Source organism: Thermobia domestica, chromosome 1 (assembly GCF_964235325.1).
Source record: "Thermobia domestica chromosome 1, izTheDome1.hap1.1, whole genome shotgun sequence".
Taxonomy (NCBI): domain Eukaryota; kingdom Metazoa; phylum Arthropoda; class Insecta; order Zygentoma; family Lepismatidae; genus Thermobia; species Thermobia domestica.
The window spans coordinates 232,152,706-232,180,056 of record NC_137454.1 but is presented as its reverse complement, the minus strand read 5'-3'; the positions used below and the strand labels follow the sequence as shown (position 1 = coordinate 232,180,056).

The 27,351-nt window shown below is 35.9% G+C and overlaps 1 protein-coding gene across 1 annotated transcript in view; it reads right to left on the bottom strand.

The window, feature by feature from the left end:
- The window catches only part of tok (tolloid-like protein 1 tolkin), a 288,653-nt gene that overhangs the window by 145,561 nt on the left and 115,741 nt on the right, over positions 1 to 27,351 (bottom strand). The window contains exon 2 of the mRNA XM_081771019.1: positions 7,458 to 7,764. Coding sequence (XP_081627145.1) covers positions 7,458 to 7,764 — 307 coding nt within the window. The remainder of the gene's footprint in view (positions 1 to 7,457; positions 7,765 to 27,351) is intronic.

Genomic DNA, 27,351 nt, shown 5'->3' with positions numbered 1-27,351 from the left:
TGAGATTTACACCCTTATGCAACAGCGGGTTTGTTTGAGATTTACGTCCTTATGCAACAGCGGGTTTGTTTGAGATTTACACCCTTATGCAACGTGTGACCACTTTTTACCTCCAAAAAAAGTTTGATGAAGATTTACTATGAAACAGTAATAATAAAACAAATCATGATCTCGTATATTCTTGTTATATAGAGGCTAACCTGAGTTTTGCTATTTCACTTTTCTTAAAATTAGAGGTGTGTTGTTCTGGCTCAAAAGCCTTGAGCTATAACACGAGATATTATTGTGATTGGTTTGAAGATCTAGAAATTATTACAACTACGATTATACAAGTAGTAGGTTCTATTATATTTCTTATAGAAATTCTCTTCATGATCCCATTACAGGAGAAAATGCTGGTTCAATGATGGGTCCTAAGTCCATAAAAGACATTTATCAAACGTGGGTTCCGAATCACGTATTTTCATCCAGAATCAAGCTCGGTTCTCCTGCACTAAAAATGGTAACTAAAGTGGTAAGATGCATCGAAAGCTGTTTTTGGAATCGATTCAGCGTCTCAAGAATATGCTCCTCCTTCTCATCCATTAACACTCCATTTAAACCCGAAGTGGTAGAAATTAATCGTTTCCAGTTTCAACATTAATCACCATAGAACAAAAACTGTAACAGATATCGACAAGCAGTTTTCTGGAACCGATTGATCATCAAGAAACTATACCGTCTCCACTCAATTCTCTTTAGTAAAACCGGAAGTGGTGAAAACCGACAACTTCCGGTTTCCTCGCTGATCGCCATAATCAACAACAGTAAGAGATAGCGAAACGCAGTTTTTTTTTTAAAGAGTACTGGTAATGAATTCAGTACCACAAGAATAGATTCAATTTCCGACATTAGATCTATTCCTCTATTCCTCTATTACAACTAAAACTGGTAGAAAGTAGCTCCCATTTCCGGTTTTAATATTGATTTCGATAGAGCAAAAATGATACTAGGAAGCGACAAGCGGCTTTTTGGTATATATTTCGAATCCCAACAATAATCTCAACTTTATTCTTTTACTGAAGCCAGAAGTAGTGAGTGGTGCAGCTTGTGGTTTCAATATTCATTCATACACAATATTCATTCATAATTGCAAGAGATAGTATTAAACTGTTTTGGATATGAATTCAGTGTCCAATGATCAAGTTCCATATTTCACATTATTACTCTGTTGCAGGCGGAAGTTTATATTCACTTCTTCCGGTTTCAGTACTCAATTCACATAGTTTGGAAGTCTATCGTAGTGTCAGAACGTAAAACGAAATTCATTTTTTTTTTTTTTTTTTTTGGTTTAGTTACTATCGTTAGTGCAGGAGAATTCTGGGTAAGAGTACGTGATTCGGATCCCATGTTAAATTAGATGTCTTACCTGGGCTCAAGACCCATCATTCATCCATTTTCTTTCTGTAATAGAAACATGAAGAAAACTTCTATAAGAAACATAGTAGATTCTACTATGTGGACTTAGGGTATTTTATAGCTCAAGGCCAGAGCAGTACATCTCTAAATTTATGAAAATGGATAAATCGCAAAACTTAGTTCAGCTATGGTATAATAAGAACGTAGAACATCATTCTATTAATTCATAGTGTATCTTCAGGAAACGTTTTTGGAGATATAAGCTACTACTATTTCCTGAAGTTTTGTCATATCTCACGCTGGATCTTAATACTCCAATTGTCCCACATTGAGGTCTCGTAATGTTAAAAAATGAGCTATAGCCAAAACACACTCATTTTTTAATGCATCTTGTCACTTGGTATACATATACACACTCTTGAGTAGTTTTGAGCTCCTTCGTGGCTAAGCGGTTAGTATACGCGCCTTTGCTATAGGAGACCCGGGTTCAATTCCCGACGAGGGTGGGTTCCTGTCACCACGGCATGGCGCGTCCTCAGGTTGCGGATCGAGGAGAAGGCCTCTAGATATAGAGGTTAGCTGCGAATATACTGAATAAGCAGTCGCGGACAGACGACTAGGAGTGGTCCTCCAGCTTGGGGGTTTGGGTAAGGCTAACACCCTCATCCTGTAAAAAAAGGTACTTGTTCAGAAACATTCACAAAAGCCTCGGACAAGGACTGATAACTTGGCACGACATCAGCAAAAGAAAATGGACATGAGATTTGGAACATGGAATATTAGAAGACTTTATAGGGCAGGCGCGTTAAAATCTGTAACGAGTGAGTTAGAGAAATACAGGATGGACTTAGTAGGAGTTCAGGAAGTTAGGTGGGAAGGAAATGGATCTGAGAATTCCGGAAATTTTACGTTCTTTTATGGGGAAGGAAATAAAAATCACCAGTTAGGAACAGGGTTTTTCGTTCACAAACGAATATTACCAGCAATTAAACGGGTTGAATTTGTTACTGACAGACTTTCTTTTATTACTCTTAAGGGACGGTGGTGTGATATTATTGTTTTAAATGTACATGCTCCAACTGAAGATAAGGATGACGATATAAAAGACAGTTTTTACGAAGAAGTGGAACGGATATTTGACCAACTCCCGCGATACCATATGAAGATCCTATTAGGGGATTTCAATGCGAAGGTAGGACGAGAGGATATTTTCAAACCGATTATAGGGAACGAAAGTTTGCATAAGGAAAGTAATGACAACGGTGTTAGACTCGTGAACTTTGCAACATCCAAAAACCTAATCGTGAAGAGTACAAAATTCCCACATCGCGACGTTCATAAATACACTTGGACATCACCAGACGGAAAAACACATAATCAGATTGATCACGTTTTAGTAGATAGAAGAAGACAATCTAGCATAATTGACGTCCGGTCGTTTAGAGGGGCTGATTGTGACACTGATCACTACCTGGTAGCAGCGATAATACGGGAGAGATTATCGTTGAATAAAGGTAATACTCAATGTCCGAAAACGGAGAGATTTAATTTAAAGAAATTAGAAGAGAGCCAGGTAAGAGAGGAATACCAGATTGAAGTTTCGAATAGATTCTCGGTTTTAGAAGACTCGGAGTGCACTAGTGTTGAGGATACTTGGATTGAAATTAGAGATAACATTAAAAGTTCAGCAATAGAAAAATTGGGACACGCGGAAATACGTAGGAACAAACCATGGTTCGACCAAGAATGCATTAAACTAACAGAGAAGAGAAAACAGGCAAAATTACGGTGGCTACAAAATCCGAATGAAATAACTACACAAAATTTCGCAGATATCAGGCGGGAAACTTCCAAAACTTTTAGAACAAAGAAACGGGATTTTTTGAAAGCTAAAATTAAGAAACTTGAAGATAATAGTAAAAATAAAAATATTCGGGACATGTATAAGGGGATCAGCGAATTTAAGAAAGGCTATCAACCTCGTGCTTATATATTAAAGAAATCTGACGGAACAGTTCTCACTGATACGGATAGTCTCTTAAATAGATGGAAAGATTTCTTTAACGATTTGCTGAACACGCAGCCAAAAACTAATGTGCGTGGAGAAAAGGAGATACACACCGCAGAACCGTATATTCCAGAACCCAATCGAATAGAAGTGGAAGCCGCTATAAAGAAATTAAAGAAACACAAATCTCCGGGTGTTGATGAAATTCCGGCTGAGTTAATTTTAGCTGGAGGCGAAAAATTGTGGAACAAGATACACAAACTCATTCTCCTTATCTGGAACAAGGAAGAATTGCCACAAGAGTGGAAAGAGTCAATCATTGTTCCAATTCACAAGAAAGGCGACAAAACTGACTGTAATAATTATCGAGGCATTTCTCTTCTGTCAACATCCTATAAAATCCTTTCAAATATTCTGTTAGCAAGATTGACCCCATACGCAGATGAAATTATTGGAGATTATCAGTGCGGATTTAGACGAAATCGATCAACTATCGACCAAATATTTACCATTCGCCAAATACTCGAAAAGAAGTGGGAATACAATACCCCGGTACATCAACTATTTATTGATTTCAGAAAGGCTTACGACTCGGTTAGGAGAGAAACATTATACAACGTTCTTACAGAGCTTGGAATACCGAGAAAGCTAATTAGATTAATTAAGATATGTTTAAGTGAATCCCAAAGTAAAGTCCGGGTAGGAAAATTTTTGTCCACGAGCTTCCACGTCGAAAATGGCCTGAAACAAGGAGATGCGTTGTCGCCATTATTATTTAACTTTGTGCTGGAATACGCCATAAGGAAAATCAAAGATAGTAACCAGGGCCTAGAGTTGAACGGCATTCACCAGGTTATGGCATATGCTGATGATGTAAATTTAATAGGGGATGATAGGAGAACAGTAGAAATAAATGCAGAGATCTTATTAAACGCTTGCAGGAACATGGGTTTAGAAGTAAATGCAGAGAAAACTAAATACATGGAAGTGCGTCGGGACCGTAATACGGCAAATTGTGGAGGCGTTAAAATATTAAATAATACTTTTGATAAAGTGGATACTTTCAAATATTTAGGATCAATATTAACAGACGAAAATCATATTCACGAAGAAATTAAATGTCGACTAAAAGCAGGGAATTCGTGTTACTATTCGGTTCAAAATCTCTTGTCGTCGCGAATTCTGTCGAGGAATTTGAAGCTTAAAATATATAAAACGTTAATCATGCCTGTTGTTCTGTATGGTTGCGAAACATGGTCGCTCACTCTGAGGGAAGAACATAGACTGAAAGTATTTGAGAACAGGATCCTGAGAAGAATATTCGGACCCAAGAGGAACGAGAATGAGGAATGGCGGAAGCTTCATAACGAGGAACTACATAGTTTATACGGTTTACCCAACATTGTTAGGGTCGTCAAGTCTAGGAGGCTTAGGTGGGCAGGTCATGTAGCTAGAATGGAAGAAAGTAGAAACGCTTTCAAAGTCTTGACTGGTAGACCCATAGGAAAACGACCATTAGGAAGACCTAGGCGCAGATGGGAGGATAATATTAAGATGGATCTCGCAGAGATAGGAATACAAAGTAGAAACTGGATCCAATTAGCTAAGGATAGAAGTCAGTGGAGAGCTTTTGTGAACGCGGCACTGAACCTCCGGGTTCCATAGGCCATAGAGTTAGTTAGTTAGTTAGAGCTCATGTTATTCGAATTCCACGTTAATTAGTAGGTCCTGTCTCATATAGCCTCGCTGCTAAAAGGGATGTTAAAATCAACTCAACTCAACTCTTGGGTAGTTTTTACAGTTGTCAGTAGGTCTAGGAAATGACATGAAGATATTGTAAATGGTGACCTTCTAGAAGTAGAGAAAACAACCCTAAGTGCATTGATGTATCAGAGAATATAATACAATGACATTATTTTGCTTTGGCTATGAGCCTTCGGACCACCTCTTAGACATCACAGTAGTTGATAAGAATCAGATATGAACATAAGTCTACAGGTATATAGCGATTCGCGCAAGTCTAAGTCCAATTCCATAAATTATTTGCATTATAAAATCAAATATCGAATAATCTTTATCGTGGCTCAGGAAGAACTCTTGCAGTTTGAATGTCACTGCTGTTGTTCCATGTTTGGTATAGTCTTGGTACTGACAAGGGAAGTTAAAGTCGAATCAATCAAACTTAGTTTTTTTTTTATTGCTGTTGTTGTTGTTGTTAATAGAGTAACTATAAACTTTATAGCCAATGGGGAAGCTAATTGAATCCAGTGAAAACCGCTCTCCATATGTCTTTCATATTCTGAATATGTTTCCTCAAATGTTCCACCCCGTTTCCTTATATACTCTTCAACTTAAAAGAGTTCAGAGCTGTTGTGATGATCCCTTTTTGGAAATGATCCAGATCCAGAATCTTCACACAATTATCTCAGATTACAAACTTCCTCATTTGCCGAAATCCATGCGATTGAGAAAGGGGAACTTTTGCATACCTCATTCAATTTCAACTTCAAACTATCTACTAGCTTCTCAACATCATGTTCCTCTTCACACCTCACTCTCAAGACCTCTCACTTACAGGAGTGCATTAATCTCATTTCCACTCATTACCCTTCAAATGCGTTCACACTTAACCTAATGTCACTTAAACCACTTAACTTTATGACTCATCACAGTCCTTTCAACTTAACGACCACTCATTGCCCCTCAACTTTCTCAACTTCAATTTCAGGGCTCTACCCTCTTCCTAAACCCCATGACTCTCAATCCCTTCTAAACCTAAAATCCCTTTGTCCCTTTATAACCTCACACTGCCACTCACTACCCTTCAGGCTGATATTCCCCTCATCATCACATCCAATCTCTATTCCTCAATTTTACTCAGCCTTAACCTCATTATCTCGCACAGCTCCCCAACCTCACAACCACTAATTAGCCCTCAACCTGAGCATCTCAGGCCCTTCAACCGCAAATCACTTCAGGTTCATCAACCTCAAAAACGCTGAAATAAGGATGAGTTAGGTTGAGAGTCAAATTCATAAGAGTAACTATCTCCAGTTTGAGACAAATTAACAGTGTTGCCAATTCTACAGGCCCGTTTCCTTCTGTCGACAATCGTGGAAACATATCACTTGGTACGATTTCTGTATGATGGAATTTCATTTACTCCTAAATAAATCTATACGAACTTCGACATAAAGGTTTTACATCTGTAATACTAGATTCATATGGACACTGAAGAGAGCTACAAGACAAGTTTCACATCTATAGTCATATTAGGGGATGTAAGTGGCTAAAGTTATCATCATCAGAATTGAGAAACTTCTCATTTCTCCAAGTGACTACACAAACTACATAGACTACAGTGTCCATAAGGATTGCGCTACAAGACTTTTCAATTTCTAGTATAGCGCAGCCAGAGCAGCTAGTAACTTACTATATGCCACATTCTTTAATCTTATCCACAGACGGAATACAAAGAGTATTATATCATGAAAAGAGGAGGAAAATCAACAACCCTATTCAACGCCATGCATTCTCCATTTTATTTGACTACCCTGATATCCACATGATGACTTTATCAATCATGCGACTCTTAACATCTTAATAGATCACATAATACTACACGTTGCCACTATAATTCAACTTTTTAAAAATGTGATAAGTACGGTTAAATTGTAAATATATATTTTTGGAGCTTTTCTGAATACACACTGCACAATTTACTGTAGTCTACGTCGCACTACTTCGAATATCTTTGTTACATTTTCTCAAGTAAATACAGGGATGTAACGTGCCGTATATAGGAGTATACAGCGTATATCAATCTATTTTTTTATATAGTCAAGCGTATACTCATCTTAAATTTACGAAAGAACAAGTGTATAGGGGTCTATGTGAATGGACATATTCTATATATTGTAAAACAATCGAGCGTATACTTACCAAAAATTCTAGCCTTACATCACAGAGTAAAATCTGAGCCTTGGGCACCGACTCTGCAATGCAATTACCAACCTAACTTCTAAACCAAATATATTTGCTGGTTACTTACCGTCTTTTTCCTTTTCTTCTTCTTTGTTTTTTATTCCCTTTCCTTCTCCTGCTTTCTTCTTGTTCTTCTTCATAATTCACACTATCACCCTCTCCATCACCAACTTTTACACTAGCACGAGGTACATTCACACGATGAGATTGCGTTTTCACTTCATACAATCCTTCCTCCTCTATTTGCAGTTCTTCCATTAAAATCTCGTGTTTTCGTTTTTCGAGTTCTTTTTTTATACTTTCGTTAAGAGTTTGAAGTTCTAATTCTACTTCATATTCTATATTTGGAAGAGCTATGTCACCGTAAAATTCCTCTGAAAAAGAGAGAAGAAAAATATTGTTATTGCACAACTCGATTCTACTAATTCGATTACGTTTTGTTTTAAATGAACCAATGTACAATTACATTTTAATACTGTGTGCTATTCAGTACTCAGGGTCAGAGGAAGACCCAGTAAACGACCACACAGGTTTTAACCAGACTGTTATGAAGAATCCGTGTCATTGAGAGCAATTTCAAGTGAAATTAGTACCATTTTAATGTGTTTCAAAATAACCGCTGTACAACAGAGAAAAATAAAATGTGGAGAAAATGATGTTCTACAAACGCTTCGAAAGTACTAGCAAACAAGGGAATTCAACACTTCGTCACATCACATTTACTCTGAGAAATACGTCAAGGCTCTAATAATGTAATTGTGACAGCTATAAGTAACACGTACAAAATTTTTAGGACCCTCTTTCATACTATCTCGTATGTTCTCGGGTGTGATGTTTTCCAACATTTTTAAAAGTAAAATTGGCACGAATTTTACTTAATTGTATTATTACTTATTCATTTTAAGTAGATAATACTTTTTTACCTTTAATATAAGTATAAAAATAAATTTAGTACGTTAATGTTACTCAAAATAGTAAAGATTTCATCAGTATGTCAAAAATAAGGTTGTGTCCACATTTAAATCAGGCAAGATACTCACATTGTTGATCAGCTTTCTCCGAGACGAGGCAATATGGTGGGGAAGAGGGAAATCTTGTTCCAGATCTAGCATGATGCTCTTTACACCCACCAACTGAACCAGGGTGGCTCGAATTTATCGTTTTTCTTTATAAACTCAGTGTAGCATAAAGGCATAGTGAAATATTAATCTCTCAGCCTATACCTTATGAGAAACTCTTTTCACGAGGCTAGTGGCTAGCGTGGATAATTTTGATGCACGCAATCTAGGGTTCGATTTCTTCCAGATTCCATTTTAAAATGTAGTCTTGTCCTATATGGTTTCACTACCATAAATACATATCAATCAATATGAAAAATAAACAATATTCAATTCTTAAAATATAAATATTTAAAAATACAATCATCAACATTATAATAAACTCTGCTAAATAACAGTAAAGAAGTTTACGTAATTCCATATCGTTTTATTATAAGCAACCAACATTTATTTGCTACTGAACAAGTTACATAGAAGCTAGGGAATGTCAGATTTTAAACGGCATATGGATAGCCACCCTTAATGTCACCGTTACCTATACAGATGTTAACGGATTGATTCCATTAACAAACTCGGCCGAGGTAATCACCCTAACTGTCTATTGCCGAAAACAGAATTCAAAAATTCGTTTTTGATCAAAAGTTATCGTGTAGAGTAACGGAAGTACGTACTACTATTACAATCTTATAAGGTCCCACTGTGCGATCCTAATAAAGAATCTGGGCCGCTACTGACAAGTCGGTCTCCTCTGGTTATGATAACATCTTCGTCTTAACTGTTACTCTCTACTACTGTCCGGGGGCACGGAGGTTTAGTGGTGAAGCTTTACTTCTGGCGTTGGATCCCTGGTTCAATTCCTGGTCAAATAAGTTCGTGCATGGCGTATCCGTGGGTTTTCCCAGAGTACTCTTCTATCCTCCTACATTCTCATTCCACCAGTTATTTCACCATCACTTATTTGCCTTAATAATCGACTTCCTTATCCTAAAGGACATAATCGTAGAATGTTAAACTGAAAATTTCACTTCATTTTCAATACTGTACGGGGCAATCTGTGGTTCAGTGGTAGAGCGTTCATCTCTGGGCGTAGTATCCCTAGTTCGATCCTAGCTTGCGCCAAGTAGTCCCTTTATGATGGACAAACACCGTGCGCGCGGCTTTCCCGTTTATTTCCACGTTCTTAATTCCACCATTTAACTCATTTGAAATGGTGGAATTAAAACTTCCCCAATATTTCCCTCTCTGCTATCCAATATAGTGCACACTTTGTTCCACAGCAATAGCTGGAGCGATTTAAACTATAATAAGCAAAAACGTAATTGATTGTCCACCTGAAACAGGATTTAAGTTATAATTCTTAATTTTTTCAAATAAATTGTCCATAAAAGAAGGGAAAAGGACAAAGCCTATGTCAAAAAACTGGGTGATGGAATATCACCTACTAAGAGAACAAAGACACTTAAAAATAAATGTACTTACGTTTACAAAAACTACCATGTAACAACTACCTACAGATCCTTTCTAACTTGCTTCTAGTGTTTTCCACGAAACGAGACAAGACAAGAAATCAGATTTTCTCATCTCGTCTCGTATTTTTACAGAACCTTCATCTCGTCTCAATTTCCGGAAAATATTTTCTCTTCTCACCTCGTTTTGTAAATTCAGGTACAAATTTTATGCCCTGATACTTTCTTAATTTCATCTAGAATTTATCAGAGTCCCCACCGCTTCATGAAAGATCCACGAATACATATCACATATCACATTTAAACCATGTTTGTTATTAGAGTATATTATGTAATAACTTGCGCATCTTTCAACATTAGTAAATGCTGTTCATTGTGCTCCTACAATAATTTTAGCAACTATGAATCATATCAGGCCGGTAGCCAGCCCAAAAATGTAGGGGGGGCGGCTGAAGTTAGGGGGCCCGATCCAACCATATTATAGTTCATTTGCAAGCTACCGTAAAAATTTTAGGGGGGCCCGCCCCCTAGACCCCCTGGATACGGCCCTGAATCATATAATACTACAAGAATTTTAGGAACAGTCCCAAAAAAATGGATCAAAAGATTGCGATCTTGGCCAATAATTAGTTTTTGGATCAGGGGCCATAAAATTTTTGAACGGTCCCTAAATCGAGTTTTCTACGGAATAAGAACATCATACTGAGTTAAGTGGTAGTTTGAGTTTGGCTGCACTATATGTAGTTCTCCAGATATAAGGCCTACAAGAAAAATTTTGATTGAAATATGTTGGATCTTTTCATCCAAAAGCAGAGTACGAGATCTAAGATCTATCTCGTCTCGAATTTGAAATGTGATTACTTACTCCCAGAAAATGTTGTCCTGGGAGAGGAACAAGTACAAAATATGGGACACTATTTGCTAAAGAACGTGTCCTGGAAGAATAATGTGTAATTCCAATTTAATTTATCTTAGCTCCAAGGGGAAGGGAATGGTTGCCAACTCCGGAGTACAAAACACCCTGAAGTATGCCTGGAAGAAACGTTGGATTCCTCCTTTACACATAGTATTACAAGACACTTCAAATAATAAGTTCGCAATAATTGAAATAATTATATAGAAGAGACGCTCGAGCTGCAACTAGAGCTCTCTTGTGATTACACGGTTGGTGTACGCGCCTTTCGTGTAGAAGATTATGGTTCAATTCCCGAAAGAAGCTCATGTGGTTGCGATCCCACGCTAAGCTGTAGGTATACGTCTCATATAGCCTTGCTGCTGAAAGAGACAGTAAACTCAAAATCCAAATCCAAATCGAGTTGCAACTGATTGTGCAATGTGTATTTAAACCCTCTCCTTCAAAATGCATGGAGTTTACTTTATGAATAATTTTGTTTACTAGAAGCTTCTAGAAATTCTGGCTGACAATACTTTCTTATGTCGCTAACGTATAAATGATTTTTCCTTTTTTTTAAAAAAAAAATCATTTATCAGTCTTTATATTATTTATTTTTGCATATTTAGTTTAGAAAGATTATATTTCTGCATTTCCACCGATACACCTTACCAACACATTGAAGATCGCGTGTAGAATTAAAGAGTTAATTGAATGTGCACGTTGTTAATGGATCTTAATTACAGTAAAATATACCTTCATAACAACGTGGCTTCTTTCTAAATAAAGACACTAACTGGAAGTGTTAATTAAATACATTAGGAAGACCAAAAGATGTCTTTTCTTCGACTATTAACTACAATTGCAATGGTGTTTGCTCAATCTATTTAGCACAGTATGGTACGTGCAGCAAAACACGAAATAAGTATGCTTTTTTTCTTCTTTATGAAGTTAACTATGGGAACTTAAAAAAAAAAATAAAAATAAAACGTGTTCTGTTTAAGAGTTACAATAGTAGTGAATTTGTGGCGAAATTAGAGTTTAACGACCAACTAGGAATATAGTGTGTAAAGTACCACAGTTAATGATCTTTCCATTCTCTGCTTATATGAGTAATTTTACGCAGGGTTTATATGTCTGCGACCCAGAGATAAAGGCCAATCCTTACAGAAATGTTGCACAAATTGAAACAATCTCTCTTCTCTCTCTCTCTCTCTCCTTTTTTTTTAAACCTTACACACACACATACATACATATCTACTGTACTTCCTTTTCCTATTCTTTTTGTGTGGTACTAAAGTGTACTTATCCTTACGTATATAATGTAAAAGAGCAGAGAATATAGCTCCATTTTTTTTTTTTTTTTTTCGTTTCGAAGACATCATATTCATAAACTTACTAGCGCAAGAGGTTATCACAATACCTTTACGATCCCGTGTGTCAGTGACAACGGGTTTGAAATATATCGCTAATGTGCTTTTGAATACTGTTTTATCGTTCCTCTCTCTTTCTCTCTCTCTCTCTCTCTCTCCAATCTATTAAACTCTACAAAACAGGACCAACAAACTGCAGCAGGTTGTCTTCGTGCGGTGCTCGTGGACGTAGCTGGATGGGTGGACAGTAATTACACAGACAAAACTCTCTCTACTCTAACCGCCGGCCGCGCCATTTAGGTCTCTTGAAGATGGTAGTTATGTTGAAAAGGAAGAATTAACGTAAGCGAAAAGAAGAGTAGTTAGTTGAATTTACACGAGTATTTCTTGTGTATGTGTATACCAAGGAGATGAATAGTCACATTTGATAATATCCCTTTTTTTTTTTTTTTAAGCTCTTCTCCATTCCTTTTGTAAGTGAATAAATGTACTCAAATATTTTCAATGTGAAATATCTTAATTCTAAGAAATAGGCCAATTTCTACTTACAAGTTGCTATGATAATATATTACTAATCATTTACAACACTTTTATTAGGCTACTTTTCTGTTTATTTCGTTCAAACCTTACAACTTTAGTTTCACACACATTTCCATACGAGAGGACGCTATTGAAACCGAGACCATACTGAGATTAAGGTGGATGTTTATAAGTCGAGACGAGACCGAGACTCAACAACGTATCGAAACTTGTTCGAGACGAGAATAAGATCGAGACCGACACTTGTCAATCATGACGAGATTAACTTGTCTTAAAAGTCTCGGTCTCGTCTCGATATATTGGCAGAAAAAAAAAAAAAAAAACTGAAATTTCTTCTACTCAAAATTCGTTGCGTTAAGTTCCATGTAAGACCGTGGAACGATTGTTCTTGGATGGACGTAGTCACAGGCGTATACATCAGAAAAGGGGGGGGGGGAATCAAATGCCAGTTCCGATCACTTGCTACATTGCAAGTGTTTTAAAAGGGACACAATTTTGAGTTGAGATTCAATATATTTTATTCTCTTTCCAAGCACTTTACATGTGCATTTAAAGAGCATGTTGCCAGTGTATTTCGGTACTTGATTTTATGAAGTAAACAGGTAAGTTTTCAATTCCCAACATGATATTTCTCCACACAGTACAGGAATTCTCCATGCAATAATAAAAATATATTGTTATTTTATTGCACCCGCTTGCATAAGGAAATGCCCTGACTTCCGTTTAAAACTGGAGGAAAATCTTCAGATCAGAATAGAGTAGGAGTAGGTCTTCCGAAATAAGTTATTCTAAGACCATGGAAAAAGGAAGAGCGTCAGATTAAACCAGAGAACTGGTTAGGATTATCAGGATTAGGATATTTTTACATTAAAAAGCAAACTGTATGTTAATATAAATAGTAACCAATAAAAAAAAATGTTTTAGCATTTCTTCATTGTTAGGCATACTTACAACTATGAAATAAGAAGAAATATTCCGATTTTAACGGAGGGAGTGTAAAAGAGTATCGATGTAGCAAGAGTAACAGTACCCATAGTGATGACGACACACCGAGCACCTTGCAAGACATTATCAGAGAAGAGGAATAGCAGACGAAAGCTGAGCTTTATCACAGAATACTGACGATAGATTAGTACAAATAAAGGTACAAGAACTATTGCGGCACAAACCACTCTAGAGCTCAATTAATACCTGAAGATTGGGGTTGTGATTTTGAAACTCTTTGATCGACACTATTAACGCGGGAAAGATGGTGCCAGAAACATAAAATGTGAACTGCCGATGAGAGGGAGATAGTAACATGGTCCGTTAAGTAATCTTTATCCTAATTTCTCACAAACAAGCAGGATTTATACAGGTGTTTCAAAAAAAACATCGACAACGTTTGGGAGGAGATTCCAGACACCAAGATAAGACAAAAAGTATAGACCAATCTGGGTGCACAAATGCTTCCTTTCGAAGTTATAGGCTGCCGAAAACATGAAAAAAATTAAGTTTAAAGGTCCATAGCTCCAAAACTATGGGACCTACCGTAGTCGGATCAAGACTTCACTTAGGAACTATTATGTGCCCTATCCAAAAATCCATGTTTCAGAATCCTGCAGTACTTCCGCAACAATTTTTATGGAGGTACTTGGTGAGTACTTCAAATTATTTGCCCGTAGCAAAACTCCCTCTATAAAAATTGTTGCGTGAGTACCTTAGGATTCTGAAACATGTATTTTCGATTAGGGCAAATATTAGTCCCTAAGTGAAGCCTTGACCCGACTGCGGTAGGTCCCATAGTTTTGGAGCTATGGAAATTTAAACTTCATTTTTTCATGTTTTCGGCAGCCTATAACTCTGAAAGGAAGCATTTGTGCACCCAGGTTGGTCTATACTTTTTGTCTTATCTTGATATCAGGAATCACTTCCCAAACGTTGTCGGTGTTGTTTTGAAACATTCTGTATATGGCAAATATTGAAGAAAGCATGTGCTCTAATCTGAATGCCTACTTACTAACGTTAAACTTGGTAGTAGCCGTATGGATCGGCTCAATGGGTGAATCAAGTGGTTTTGTCACTTCCGCTCTAAACCTATATACAACGACCTAAAACACACTTTCAGTTCCAAACAATAAGTCTGCTAGGTACACCGGTATAGGCCGGTGTAAGTTTCACTTTATTTTTATGCAAACATGTTTTTTAGAGTTTCCTCTTTCAGAAACTTCAACAAAAATTGCTATTATCTCTTTTATTATAATTTTTATAAGCCGATACGAAACTTAACTTTACCATTGTAAGTTTCGCATGCAGCTCATGATTTTGAAACCCAGAGAGGAAATACTCCATTATTACTCTCAAAGGATGAATTATTGCTAGTGGTTATGCGGACGTTTTTAGATAACCAACTGGAACCTGTGGTACAAATGTTGTTCCCTAAGATCACAATGCACCCAAATCCGTTGGGGTGTGGTTTGAGGGATTTCGAGGTAAGCTCCAACACCTTCTATCATCTAACCTGAACACTAATAAACATTTATGGCCAGTTTTTAGATTATTAAGTCCGGCGTAGACTTATTCCATCATCCCTGATAGAACTGAGTACTATATTTGATGAAGAGTGGTGCAATATTCCTCTGGAAACGAATTACAAGCTATATGCCTAAATTCAGCAAAAGATACAAGTTGTACTACCAGCTAAACTCCGCAATAATCGGGTTAAGTCGCATTTTATTAATTAAGGTGTTTCCATTATTTTGATAATAATTGGTATATATGTAGAGGTGTATGAACAAATACTGTTGAGCTATCTACGATAAGTTTGTTGGCACAGCTACCCACTCATCTCTAGTAGGAGCTTTTTTGGCGGTGGTTGGTTAAAGCCCCTATGAGATTTCTACCTGTAATTAGCGTGTTCATTAAGTCGCTCCGCTGATTACGGCATGTTAACGAGCTACCGTCAGGAGATGAAGGATGTTTTTTTGGAGGAAAAAAAAAGTAGCCCTGAGGGTGGAATGAATAGAGAAGAAAAAGAACATAAATAAGAGAAAGAAGAAGAAGAGAGAGGTTTTTCAGTGAATAAAGGATCAGAGCAGAGAGTAGAAAAAAAATATCCCGATGTCATATTCCCAATGTGACAATGCCAATGTTTCGTAACGTAACACTATCCGAGAGGGAAACTAGCACATATTTCGTTCTGATAACCGAGCCAAATATATAATTTAAATACAAATCCAATACATACTTGGTTGTTTAATATTCTTAATCTGTAGACTTAAAATTTTGTAGAACGTGCACTAGTTACTCCCTCTTGCACTCAAAGCAAGATTTTTTTAAATATATATATATATATATATATATATATATATATATATATATATATATATATATATATTGGAACTCCTGCTTATAAACAGATGCATCACCTTTAGCAGTAGAAAATAACTATAACAAATAAAACGAAACGTAACATTGGTGGTTACTGCTTGTTAATTTGTCACAATTACAATATTTAAGAAGAAAAATAAAGTTTAGTTTATCAGACTATAGAAGCTAAACCAAGTAGTGAAATTTTGGTTTAGAGATAAGTAGGGGGTAGTATCTTCTAACATCCTTTTTTAAAAAATAATAATAGTAACTTACAATCTGGATGGATATGATAAAACATTGTCACCGGATTTGATCAGGTACAAAATCATTACGAAATTTGATTTATGAATAAAACTGTGTAATAATAATAATTAAAAGTTTCTACTACAAATACCTAGGTATATATAACAAAATTGGTTATAGAAGATTTTGTAACGAAAGATAGATTATCATTTTTATACCTGTAGTTTGCATTACCTCTTAAAATAATAATAACAGGAATACTAAAGAACGTTCTCGTATTATTGTTATTATTAAAATACAATTTCAAATACAACCGCATGGCAGGTCAAGGGAGTTAATGCAATTTCTAATGTCTTGGTAACGTTCAAAATTCCACTGAACAACACAGATTTTTAAACATATTCAATATATATATATATATATATATATATATATAGGGTAAGGGGAAAAAACAAGGAATGTCCATGTATGAACTTTTCCGGGTGCTTTGTCCTACCTGTTAGTGACTCTTGGTACTATTTGACTGTATATCCCATGCATGCGTAGATGTGAAAATGTCCATGTAAAAAGAGGCAAAAGATGTAACTAACCCTATTCTTTTTACGCAGTTTTCAACAATAAAACACCATTTTCTCGAAAATGCAGTTTTGTGACATTCCTTCTTTTTTTCCCTTACCCTTCAATATATATATATATATATATATATATATATATATATATATATATATATATATATATATATATATATATATATATAAAGTCTGAAATGACTCAGTTATAGCGTTTTGCCCTCCCCTCTGGAAGCCAGGTGCCTGTGTACACTTACGGATACAACCATCGGGTTATTTTAAATTTATATTTTTAGGTATTGTATTAACAATGAACGATGGAAAGGAAATTTTAGAAGTCAGCCATTGTCTATAATTATCAATCACTTAGTAAACAATGGAAAATAATGAAGATACTTCATGCTGGATTTTAACCCAAGACCTTCAAGCTGAGCGAGAACGCTGGTCATTTATCTACGTCGCATAGCGCGAAATACATTCGGAAGATTTTGAACAACAGGTCTTCAACGAAAGTTAATATTCCTTATTGCCCTGTGAGGAGAAATTTACAACCGGAAAGAAAGCAAAAACAAATTGAAATGTAGCCTATAATATTACAGGCGGGAAACTGACCTTTACAGCTATGACCGTGAAATTAGGGTTTTCGTCATAAAAACAACATACAGCTTCTCCGTTCACACTTCACTCCACTCCTTTTATATGACTTACTTTTGCTACAATTCGAGAGATATCTGAAGGACATCCTTCTAATCGAGCCTCTGCATGCTCTTGCTGACCAAGAGATAAAATGTGCTTTTTACTTGTGTGGATTATTACAGTAAAATCAATTATAACTTGAGAAAAAATAACATGATGTGCGTAAAATAAGGACTTTTACGTACCTATATGTGTCATATAATTTCATTACATATTTTGAGTTTTATGTAGAATAACATATCATCCTAATCATAATTGTACTAACTCTGTCTGTATCAAAGATTGTATTCGGATTCCTCTTTGACACTAAACGTTGTTCTTCATAAACACTTTCGTACTTGGACTTACACAACTATGTAAATTTCAGTTTCCATCACAATTATCAGGTGATTAAGCAAAGCTAGAGATACAAATAGCAAATAAATCTTTGTATATTCGATTTCAAAATGGATCATTTAATAGTAGTATTATTGGATGGAATTGCTGCAATATTACTTCCAACAAATTCTCTTTCAGATACAAAATAAATAAATAAATAAATAAATAACAGTCTGGAAAATGAGAGCCAGAATCTAACATTAGCTCATCCACAACATTCTCTGTATTAGTACAAATTATAATAATAATAAAACATTTTAGCATAAAACATTTATCTATACTCGATAGCAAACTAACGTAAAACAAGACAACTAACAAGCAAATTTCCAGCCATAAGACTTTTACAATTTCACCTCGAGATATTAACATACATATTGTATATTTGGCATAAATTTTGAGCTCTCCTACCCCCTTTAGGATACGCCTCTTAATGAATGTGACATGGTACAAAAAAAAAAAAATCTTTCGACAGGAACTAATTATGTTCCAAGATTTAATTTAAGCGGATAAGGCTATTTCCGAGGTGCGATGACAAACAACAGACAACGTCTATTCCGCTGTAGCAACAATAAAATGTAGAAATTACACCTTCCCTATAAAACCAGAATTTTGAAAAATGCTGAGTCATGTGTCCACTTATTTGTAATGAAGAGTTTGTATACTGAGTTTCATCTCCCTAACTTTCGGAAATTAATGTGGTACTCTATTCTAGACAAAATATTTAAATCCCCTTATTTCAACTTAAACAAATCCTTACATTGATCACTTTGTCAATAAAGAGAAGAAAATTTGCTTGTTATAGAATCGACCCCAGTTTTCTCTCAGTTAAAAATCCTGAAATATGTGTTATCTTCATTTTATAAGTATATATCGATTTCCACATCTCCAACTTTCGTGAATCATTATGATATCTACTTTGTAAATGAATAAAGGGAAATTTTCAATATGATTGAAGTTATCCTCTTTTTTTCCTCCTTAGCTACGGAATTTTCGGAAAGGCTGAAATATGTGTTTTCCTTGTTTTTAATTAAATGTCTATATACCGAATTTCAGATCTCCAACTTAAGCGAATCCTCACATTTGGCACTTTCTTATTAAAGAAAGCAAATTTGAGTACTTTATAAATTACTTTCTTTCTCCTCATTTGGAGCAGAAGTTTCGAAAACGCTCAAAACACATATTCCCTTAATTTTAAAGAAGAGTTTATATGCTGAGTTTCATCTCTCTAACGGCAAAGATACGTGAGATACACTATTCTTGGGGGAAATTTTGAAGCTTCCTTAACCCCCTTAGAATGGATATTCTCCCCCCAAAAAAATCCTTCCTTATCCCTTACATTCATGACACAAGGAGTATTTTCTCCAAATTTCACGTTAATATACAGGGTGGCCCAAAAGTAGGTATACTCCCCTACATTGATCAAGTATAACATTCTAGCTTAGGGGCTGTCCACATATTACGTAACGCTATTTTTGACCAGTTTTTACCCCCTCCCTTCCCCTTGTCACACTTCGTAATGCAGGGCCGAACCCCTCTCCCCTTTGTTACGTAACACTTTTCGATTTTTTTTTTTTTTTTTGCAAATCTTGCTTGTTTTCTGGGTTATTACAATAAAAAAGCTATTTTTCATGGCAGACCTTTTTTACTACAAAATGCTTGTATTACCGTAATAATATTTTAACTGCATAAAGTTTTTTAACTAACCAGTCTTAATTCTTCGAAATTGCATGCTGTTGTTTTCCTAAGAAGATTGCACCCGTTCTTTTAGGTCACCAATGATTGGCAAAGAGAAAAAATACCGGAATATGCAAGTGAAATAAGATCTAAAGAACTGAAATCGACCTATTTTTCTGGGATCCAGGATGCTTCATGCATTTGAAGTTCGCCAGTGGCAACGATGTAAAGAAGTTCTCTTCCTTGTCGACCATAGATTAGAAGTGGCTTCACACCTCAAGGAGCACGGACATCTCGTTTATGAACTAGCTTTCGAGCATCGACTTTGGACTTCAGTTTCAAGTTATTCTTGTTCTAAATCAGTGTCAGAATGCGAATAAACTCCATTTCTCTAGAAACATTCAAATCCAAATTTTTTTTAAAAAAAAGGTTTTTAATATCTTATTTTACTCTGCAAATCATGGATCGTTCCTTCACGGAAACTAATATTCTCAGAAATAGCAATACAAGTGGGAACGCGAAGCCATTTTCAAGCGGTGGTTACAATCACTAACAACTTCAGCAAAGCGTATACCATAAATGCAATGCTGGGATAGCCACAAAACGGAGTTTTGTTGTGATTCCTGGCGGGAGCTCATGTGGTTCGGTTTCCATGTTAATCAGTAAATCCACGTCTCATATAGCCTTGCTGCTGAACGGGACGTTAAACTCAAAATCAACTCAACTCAACTGAGTTTTATTGTATTGTACTACGTGCAAGGTTCGTCACCAGTCATGCTAGTGCCTAGAAGCGTCTTCGAATCCCTTCTGCGTGGTTTAATATATATAGGCTGTAGTTCGCAATTTCTCAAAAGAATGGAAATATTTATTTATTTATAAAAAAGAAGAGAATTTTGAAAGACTGCATATAAACCTAAGAATAAAAATAAAAAGTTACAGCAAAAATATACGTTACGTAACAAAAACGTAAACCACTCCTCCCCCCTTGTCACACTTTGTAACGCAAGGCCGAACCCCTTTCCCCTATGCCGCGTTACGTAATATGTGGACGACCCCTTATAGGTTTATTTGGTTCGACTGTTTCAAGCTTAAGATATAAGTAAAAATACATTAAGAACAAATAATAAAGAAAGAGTCTACCTAATGGATAACAATAAGAAATTGTATAAAATGCAATGAGCTGATCAGTACGGTACTGTATACATACTTTTGGGCCACCCTATATATATATATATATATATATATATATATATATATATATATATATATATATATATATATATATATATATATATAATGGTCTGGACAATAATAAGTAATCAACTTCTTTCCTTTTATATAGGCCTAATACAGTGGCGTAGCAGCTGCCCCCGCAACCCCCGCAGTGCGGGGGGGCCCCGAGGTATAGGGGGCCCCGAAGTCTTGCTGTGAATAAAGATTTAAAGAAGTAGTACTTTAATCTTACTTCTATCGGCTTTACAACTAGGGCCCCTTCTCTATACTTTGCGGGGGGGCCCGCAAAAGTGTGCTACGCCACTGGCCTAATAGTAACCAACAGCTGACCACTAGCTCGTAGTAGGTACCTGAAGGACTGATCGTAAACTTGAACTCCATCCGGTTACTACGAGCTGTACTCGAACTTAGAACTGAACTTGGTACTGTGCATCGAACAATAAATAAAACTCAATGGTGTTACAATGTACAAAGAGCTGTGTCCGGCCAGACAGCTTTTAGTTGGGTGGTCAGTAGCCAGCACTCTGTATGTTATCACCATTATTTCTGGCTTTTAGGCAAGAATCTCTTAACACTTAATTTAAGAAGCTTTCCAATTGATTTACAATACTGAGTCAACACCGAAAATGTACCCCAGCCGAAAATCGGATCTTGGAACACATGTACCAAAGGTTCGTGCGTTATACCTTTCAATTACACAGGATTACATACAATAATTATAAAGTATCTATTATTTCCATTTTCAATATTAGAGAGACCAATTCTCTCTATTGAGTATTAAGGAAAAGATGGGACTTATTCTTAAAACGCTGAAACCATATTAAAAATCGATTTCTCACTGTCTTTACCCTGACATCTAGCAACAGACATACAGACAGACAGAGTTGTTCTACAAAATGAGTTCCCATCCTTATGCATAGCACAATTTAGAAGCCAAGAAAGTAAAATACACATACAAATTTGCACCTAATATCTACATTCTATTTGGATTCACTGTTTATTTACTTTTCCTTCATGATTTTCACAAAGACTATGAGAAGAATATACTCAATTTAACTGATATTCAATTGTGTTGCATCATATATTTAACAGAGAAGTGATGAAAATATTTTTACAGTGCAATATGGACTTTTTTTTGTTTTCTGTTTCCTTTATACTTTTTACCATTCAAGCAGCCTACATATGAAAATAAATAATCTATTCCTCTGTAATACATTTTTCATAGGAGCCATTCAGATGCCAGTTTAAAACAGCAGTTCCTCCATATCTTTTTGAGAAGTGAATTCACATTTAAAGATATCAATTATTTTGCTACGATTAATCTGTATTGTCAAGTATTTACTGTCCGTCTAGAGTATATCCATGTATGTATGGAGGATATCAATGAACCAATGAACAGTGGTCGCTTTGTAGGGGGAGATAGTTGGGGTTTCTATTTTTCCGGACTCTCCATTCCCCTGTCCCTCTTCTATGCTTAGAGATCACTATGTTGTGTTATTAAACTGTGGACAGAATTCTGGTTAGTACAGGGTTGATAACATAAACAGAATAAAATGTTAATGATACGTTCCATCGGTACAATTCGCAAATGAGGGGTCTCTGTGTTTTAACCCCTTTTCCATTGAAAACGTTTACTATTAATACATAAATACAAAAAGCATGATACGTTATGAAATTGGGACCTTGATCTTATCCCCTTTCCTCTGATGAAATTCTGCATACTGCAAAAATTCTGCATACTTACTAGGTCTACCTGTTTGATAATAAAATACAGTGAGCTGATCGGACTGTATACCTACTTTTGGGCTACCCTGTATACGCCCCTGCTGTTTGGGTTGCGGAGATATTGCAAGACTTATGACTCCCCTTGTACTCTATGATATGATAACTTATCTATAGATGTCTCTAATTTTGAAAGTAATAAGGAGGGAATATTTTGGATCAAGCCTGGGGGCGCGGTGGCTCAGTGGTAGAGCGTTCACCTCCGGTGCTTGGGGTCCCTGGTTCGATCCCAGCTAGCGCCGTGTGGACTTTGTGGTGGACAAACACCGAGTTCGTGGGTTTTCCCGGGGTTCTCCCGTTTCCTCCCACTTTCTTCATTCCACCATTTCATTTATCTCTCATCATCACCGTCTCCTTTAGCCTAACCGGCATAACCGTGGGACGTAAAACTTAAAGATTTCATTTCATTTTTTTTTTTTTTTTTTTGATCAAGCCAGATCCACTGCATTATGAAACTAGAAAACATTTTCCGTTATTGTTCTCTGTACTCACATTGAACAAGTTTCGCCTCATACAGATTTAATTACGTAGAATACATATGATAGTTTACGGAACCGCAAAATAAATAAATAAAAATCAACTGAAGATGTAATCCTTTATGAACATGTTTGACTGTATTTGGTTTTGGATACGTCATTCCTGCCTTGAGGTTTAAAAAAAATACTAATGATAAAAGATCGTAACAATAAGACGACATGCGCTTTTTCCTATGGCTCTTAAATCTAAAGGTTATGTATCTTGTTTTGTATTGAAAGATTAACTAGAGTTCTAAGTAGCATTATTAGAAATTATAAATACAGTACTGAAAACGGGAGAGAGAAAAATGGTGCTTTTTTTATTGATGGCAGAAGAAAATTAATACCACGTGGCAGAACAAGTGCTCCTTGTCTCTCGTCCTGTAATGCAAACTGGTTAGCAAAAATTAAAATGAGACAAGCAAGGAAGAAGAGAAAAGGGAAGGATATATATTCCTTACTCTTCACAATGGCTTCGTCATAATAGCGTTTCTTCAGTTCAGCTCAGCAGGCAGAAGATGATGAAGAAGAAAACATTAGTATGTTGTCCAACAATCGCTGCGAAACAAGTCGTTCGTTGGTTGCATCTGTGGTCAGTGATTCGGCCTTGAGTTGTCATAGGTTAAAGACCTAGTTGTCGTCAAAGGGGAAGATCAAACGAGTAGCTTTCTTCACGCTTCTTTAACACTTTATTTTTTTCATGATTTATTTTTGAAGCAGTTTTTCATCTTGCTAAATTCTGTATCGAATTGTCCAATCAAAGCTCAACAGGTGTGCAACATACAAAAGAAGAAAAATAAATTGGTCTATTTAAAATATAATTTTAGAACAAAGGTAGTCCCAACAACATAGTCTCTGTCATGGGAGTTTAAAGTCCTTTCTGTGCATTGCTCCGAATTCGATTCTTGATGGTGATACCTAGTTCGGAGGGACCCCATTGTAGATTTGGTCTTGTATAGCCTTGGTGGTAGAAAGAAAGAGATTATATGCACGATTCAATCAAATAACAAAAACCTATCACTTCAACTCAAAAGCTGTAAAGAAATATATTTCATACTTCTGCCTCATTAGACCGAATTCCAGTGTTTATCAGTCCTTTATCCATTTCTTTATATTTTTGAAAATTCCATAAAATTCTCTGCATGGCTTTCTAGTATTCACAGAACACATAATATTTCGTAAAATATTATTTTAGTGTTATCGAAATGATGTATGTTACCCATTGCCCCCCCCCCCCCAAAAAAAAAAATTGTGTCTTCAAATCAAAGCTGATACGATGCGGTTTGATGACAAACTGCAAGCCAGTTCAGAAACAATAAACAGAACATCACAAACATTATATGTACCTAGGTAGGTCTACTGTTCATTTCAGAAGTGCTATAGACATTCAGGTTCATAGATACCCGCAGAAGGGAGCAAGGGAGGGAACTGAACCTCCCTGAATTTATGAATGGGGGGTTCAGTTCCTCGAAATTTATTCCTCGAAATAAATGTCAAAACATATTAGATTTGCTTACTCAGCCGCTACAGTATTAGAATCACAATGGAATAAGGCAGATTCTGACAGAAAACAAAGAACTTGATGATGGTCGATTTTATGCAATGTGTGTCAACAATAATTGTTTTATATTACGCGCATATGCATCAAGGTGTCTATTCGCGACTTTGTTGATCTTTTCCCCCCGCCCCACCCTTGGAAAAGATTATACAGACGTTTCTGCTTGTGTTTACAGCGTAAAACACACATTTCTATTTTTCTTTTTCCAAAGTATTTTCCAGTTTATGACGGAAGACCATAATTAAGAACATTAATAATCAATAACCGATTTCAATTTCAGGACTTTATCTGTTCAAGTGAAATGTACAGTTTTATAAGACGAAGAGACAAAAGTTGGAAGACAGAATGATGCAGAATGCTGCGTGTCTCCTGAACAGCAAAAAAAGAGAAATGCCAACATTTCGAAAGGCAGATTCTGATAGATAGATAGATAGAAAAGAGAAGAAACTAGATGATTGTCCAGCTTTTTTATCATTCGGGCAAAATTTAGATTCTCAGACATATTGTAGAGCACGCTGAGTAGATTCATTCAATATATCAAAAAGGGGGAAAATTTTACGGTTAGCCTGCTATAGCCGTTTAAAAAATCCTTATAAAATGGAAGAAGGGGATAGTGTCATCACTTACAGTGGAAATAGGGGGGGATGTCCACTTTTGGACAAAATTTAGATTTTCATACCATCTTGTTTTGTCACGGACATGCGTGCAATATAGGTATATTCAATGAATTGTTATACACTAAATGAGTTAAAAATACATCACTCTTGCCCCCAGAACCTGATTTTTGACATTCTAATGTCGTCAAACTTGCTTAAGCAACTGCACCATTTCATAAGCAATGTCAGATAGTCTTTATACGACGTTGACTACCAGCTTAACGAAGTCAATGAACTTTTGTTCCCCACTTGTTCATCTTGCTCCACTCTCCCATACTTGATTCCGATTCGGGGATAAAAGTGTATTTCCAAAATTTTCGTTGTACAATAAAGTAAAACTAGGTTTAATCGTTTGAAAACAGTTTGAACAGGATGCTATGATCAACACGGTAATTATTGGTGTGATTTGCAAGATCTTTTTCTCTTTTTTAAAGAGAAGTTGCCTATCTCGGAAGAAGAATGGCAGGATCTGTAAGCTTTGAAGGTCTTATGCAGTTCAGATGCTCACACTTTCTATATGGAACTACCAAAGCAGTAATTAGCGGAGTAAAAGGAGAATTAAAACGACAAAGAAACAAAACAATCTATTTTTAATAATATTGTTTATAATTAGAAAAAAACAATCGCCTTTTTTTCTATTGTTTTACCTGCAACAGATCCTTTTTTCCCCAGTACAAACGAACTTCATGTCAGTTTTTTTTTTTTTTTTTGGTATTCTTTTACTTGAGAATATTATACGTTAAACATGAGATTTTGCAAGCCAGTTTCCAATATAATAACGAATTGTAAACCAAATTTGAAGTTTTTCCACGAGTAGTTTAGGAACTAAAATATTTTGAACTTTAAAAATTGTTTCCTGAAAAATTAGTAAAAATGGACATTCCCCCTTTTCCCCTGGACTCTTCAATTTAGAAGTACATACTATGTTGTTTAAATAAGCCAAAAAGCTAAGGATGGTAAATTTTATTACGTATAAACAAATTGTAAACTTCTTTGAATTGTATCTCCTCTTATCAAAAACGGACACTCTTGGACACTCAGTGGCTTCTTCACTTAAAAAAAAAAAAAAAAAACGAAAAACCGAAAAAAAAAAAAAGATGGGCAGTAGGGATGCGCACGAGACAAGATTTGAGGCTGTCTCGTCTCAAAAATGTGCTGTAAAAGTGATGTCTCGACTCGAAAAACGTATATTTTTCTATTGGAAGAGCTGTGTCTCGACTCGAATTTTCTCAGAAAGTTTCTGTCTCGACTCGACTCGTGCGCATCCCTAATGGGCAGATACTTCTGGACATTCAGTACGAGTCTTCACATTTTTTTTTTTTTTTTTTTTTTTTTTTTTTTGAAAACGAGAAAAGACGAGTTGAGACTCAGACATTCAGTACATTCTTCACAGAATTCTATGAAAGAAAAAGAAAAGATCAGTAGAAATTCTTGGACACTCAGCGCGTTCTTTACGTAATTATTTGAGAAACAAGGAAACGTGGATATAGAATCTTGGACACTTAAGGTTCTCACTACGTTCCTCACAATCTTTCTTCTTTTATACTTTAATGAAAAAAATGAAATCTTTCAGTTTTACGTCCCACGGTTATACCGGCTAGGTTAAAGGAAACGGTAATGATGAGAAATGAAACCAGTGGTGGAATATGAATAAAGTGGGATGAAACGAGAGAACTCCGAGAAAATCCACAAAAATGGTGTTCGTCCACCACAAAGTTCACTTGGCGCGAACTGGGATCGAACCAGGAATTCCACGCACCAGAAGTAAACGATCCCCCACTGAGCCACCGTGTCCTCAATACTTTAGTGAATAACATTACGCTATAATGAAAACTATGAATGTTTAGAAATAAGCCATCTATAATGTGTAAAATGACAGTAAAGAAACGTAAAGTTGTTTCCAAATCTTTCTTGTGTCGGGCAAATGTGAAACGTTTTGAAAATAATACTTGATAAGTTTATGTATTAAATGTCCCA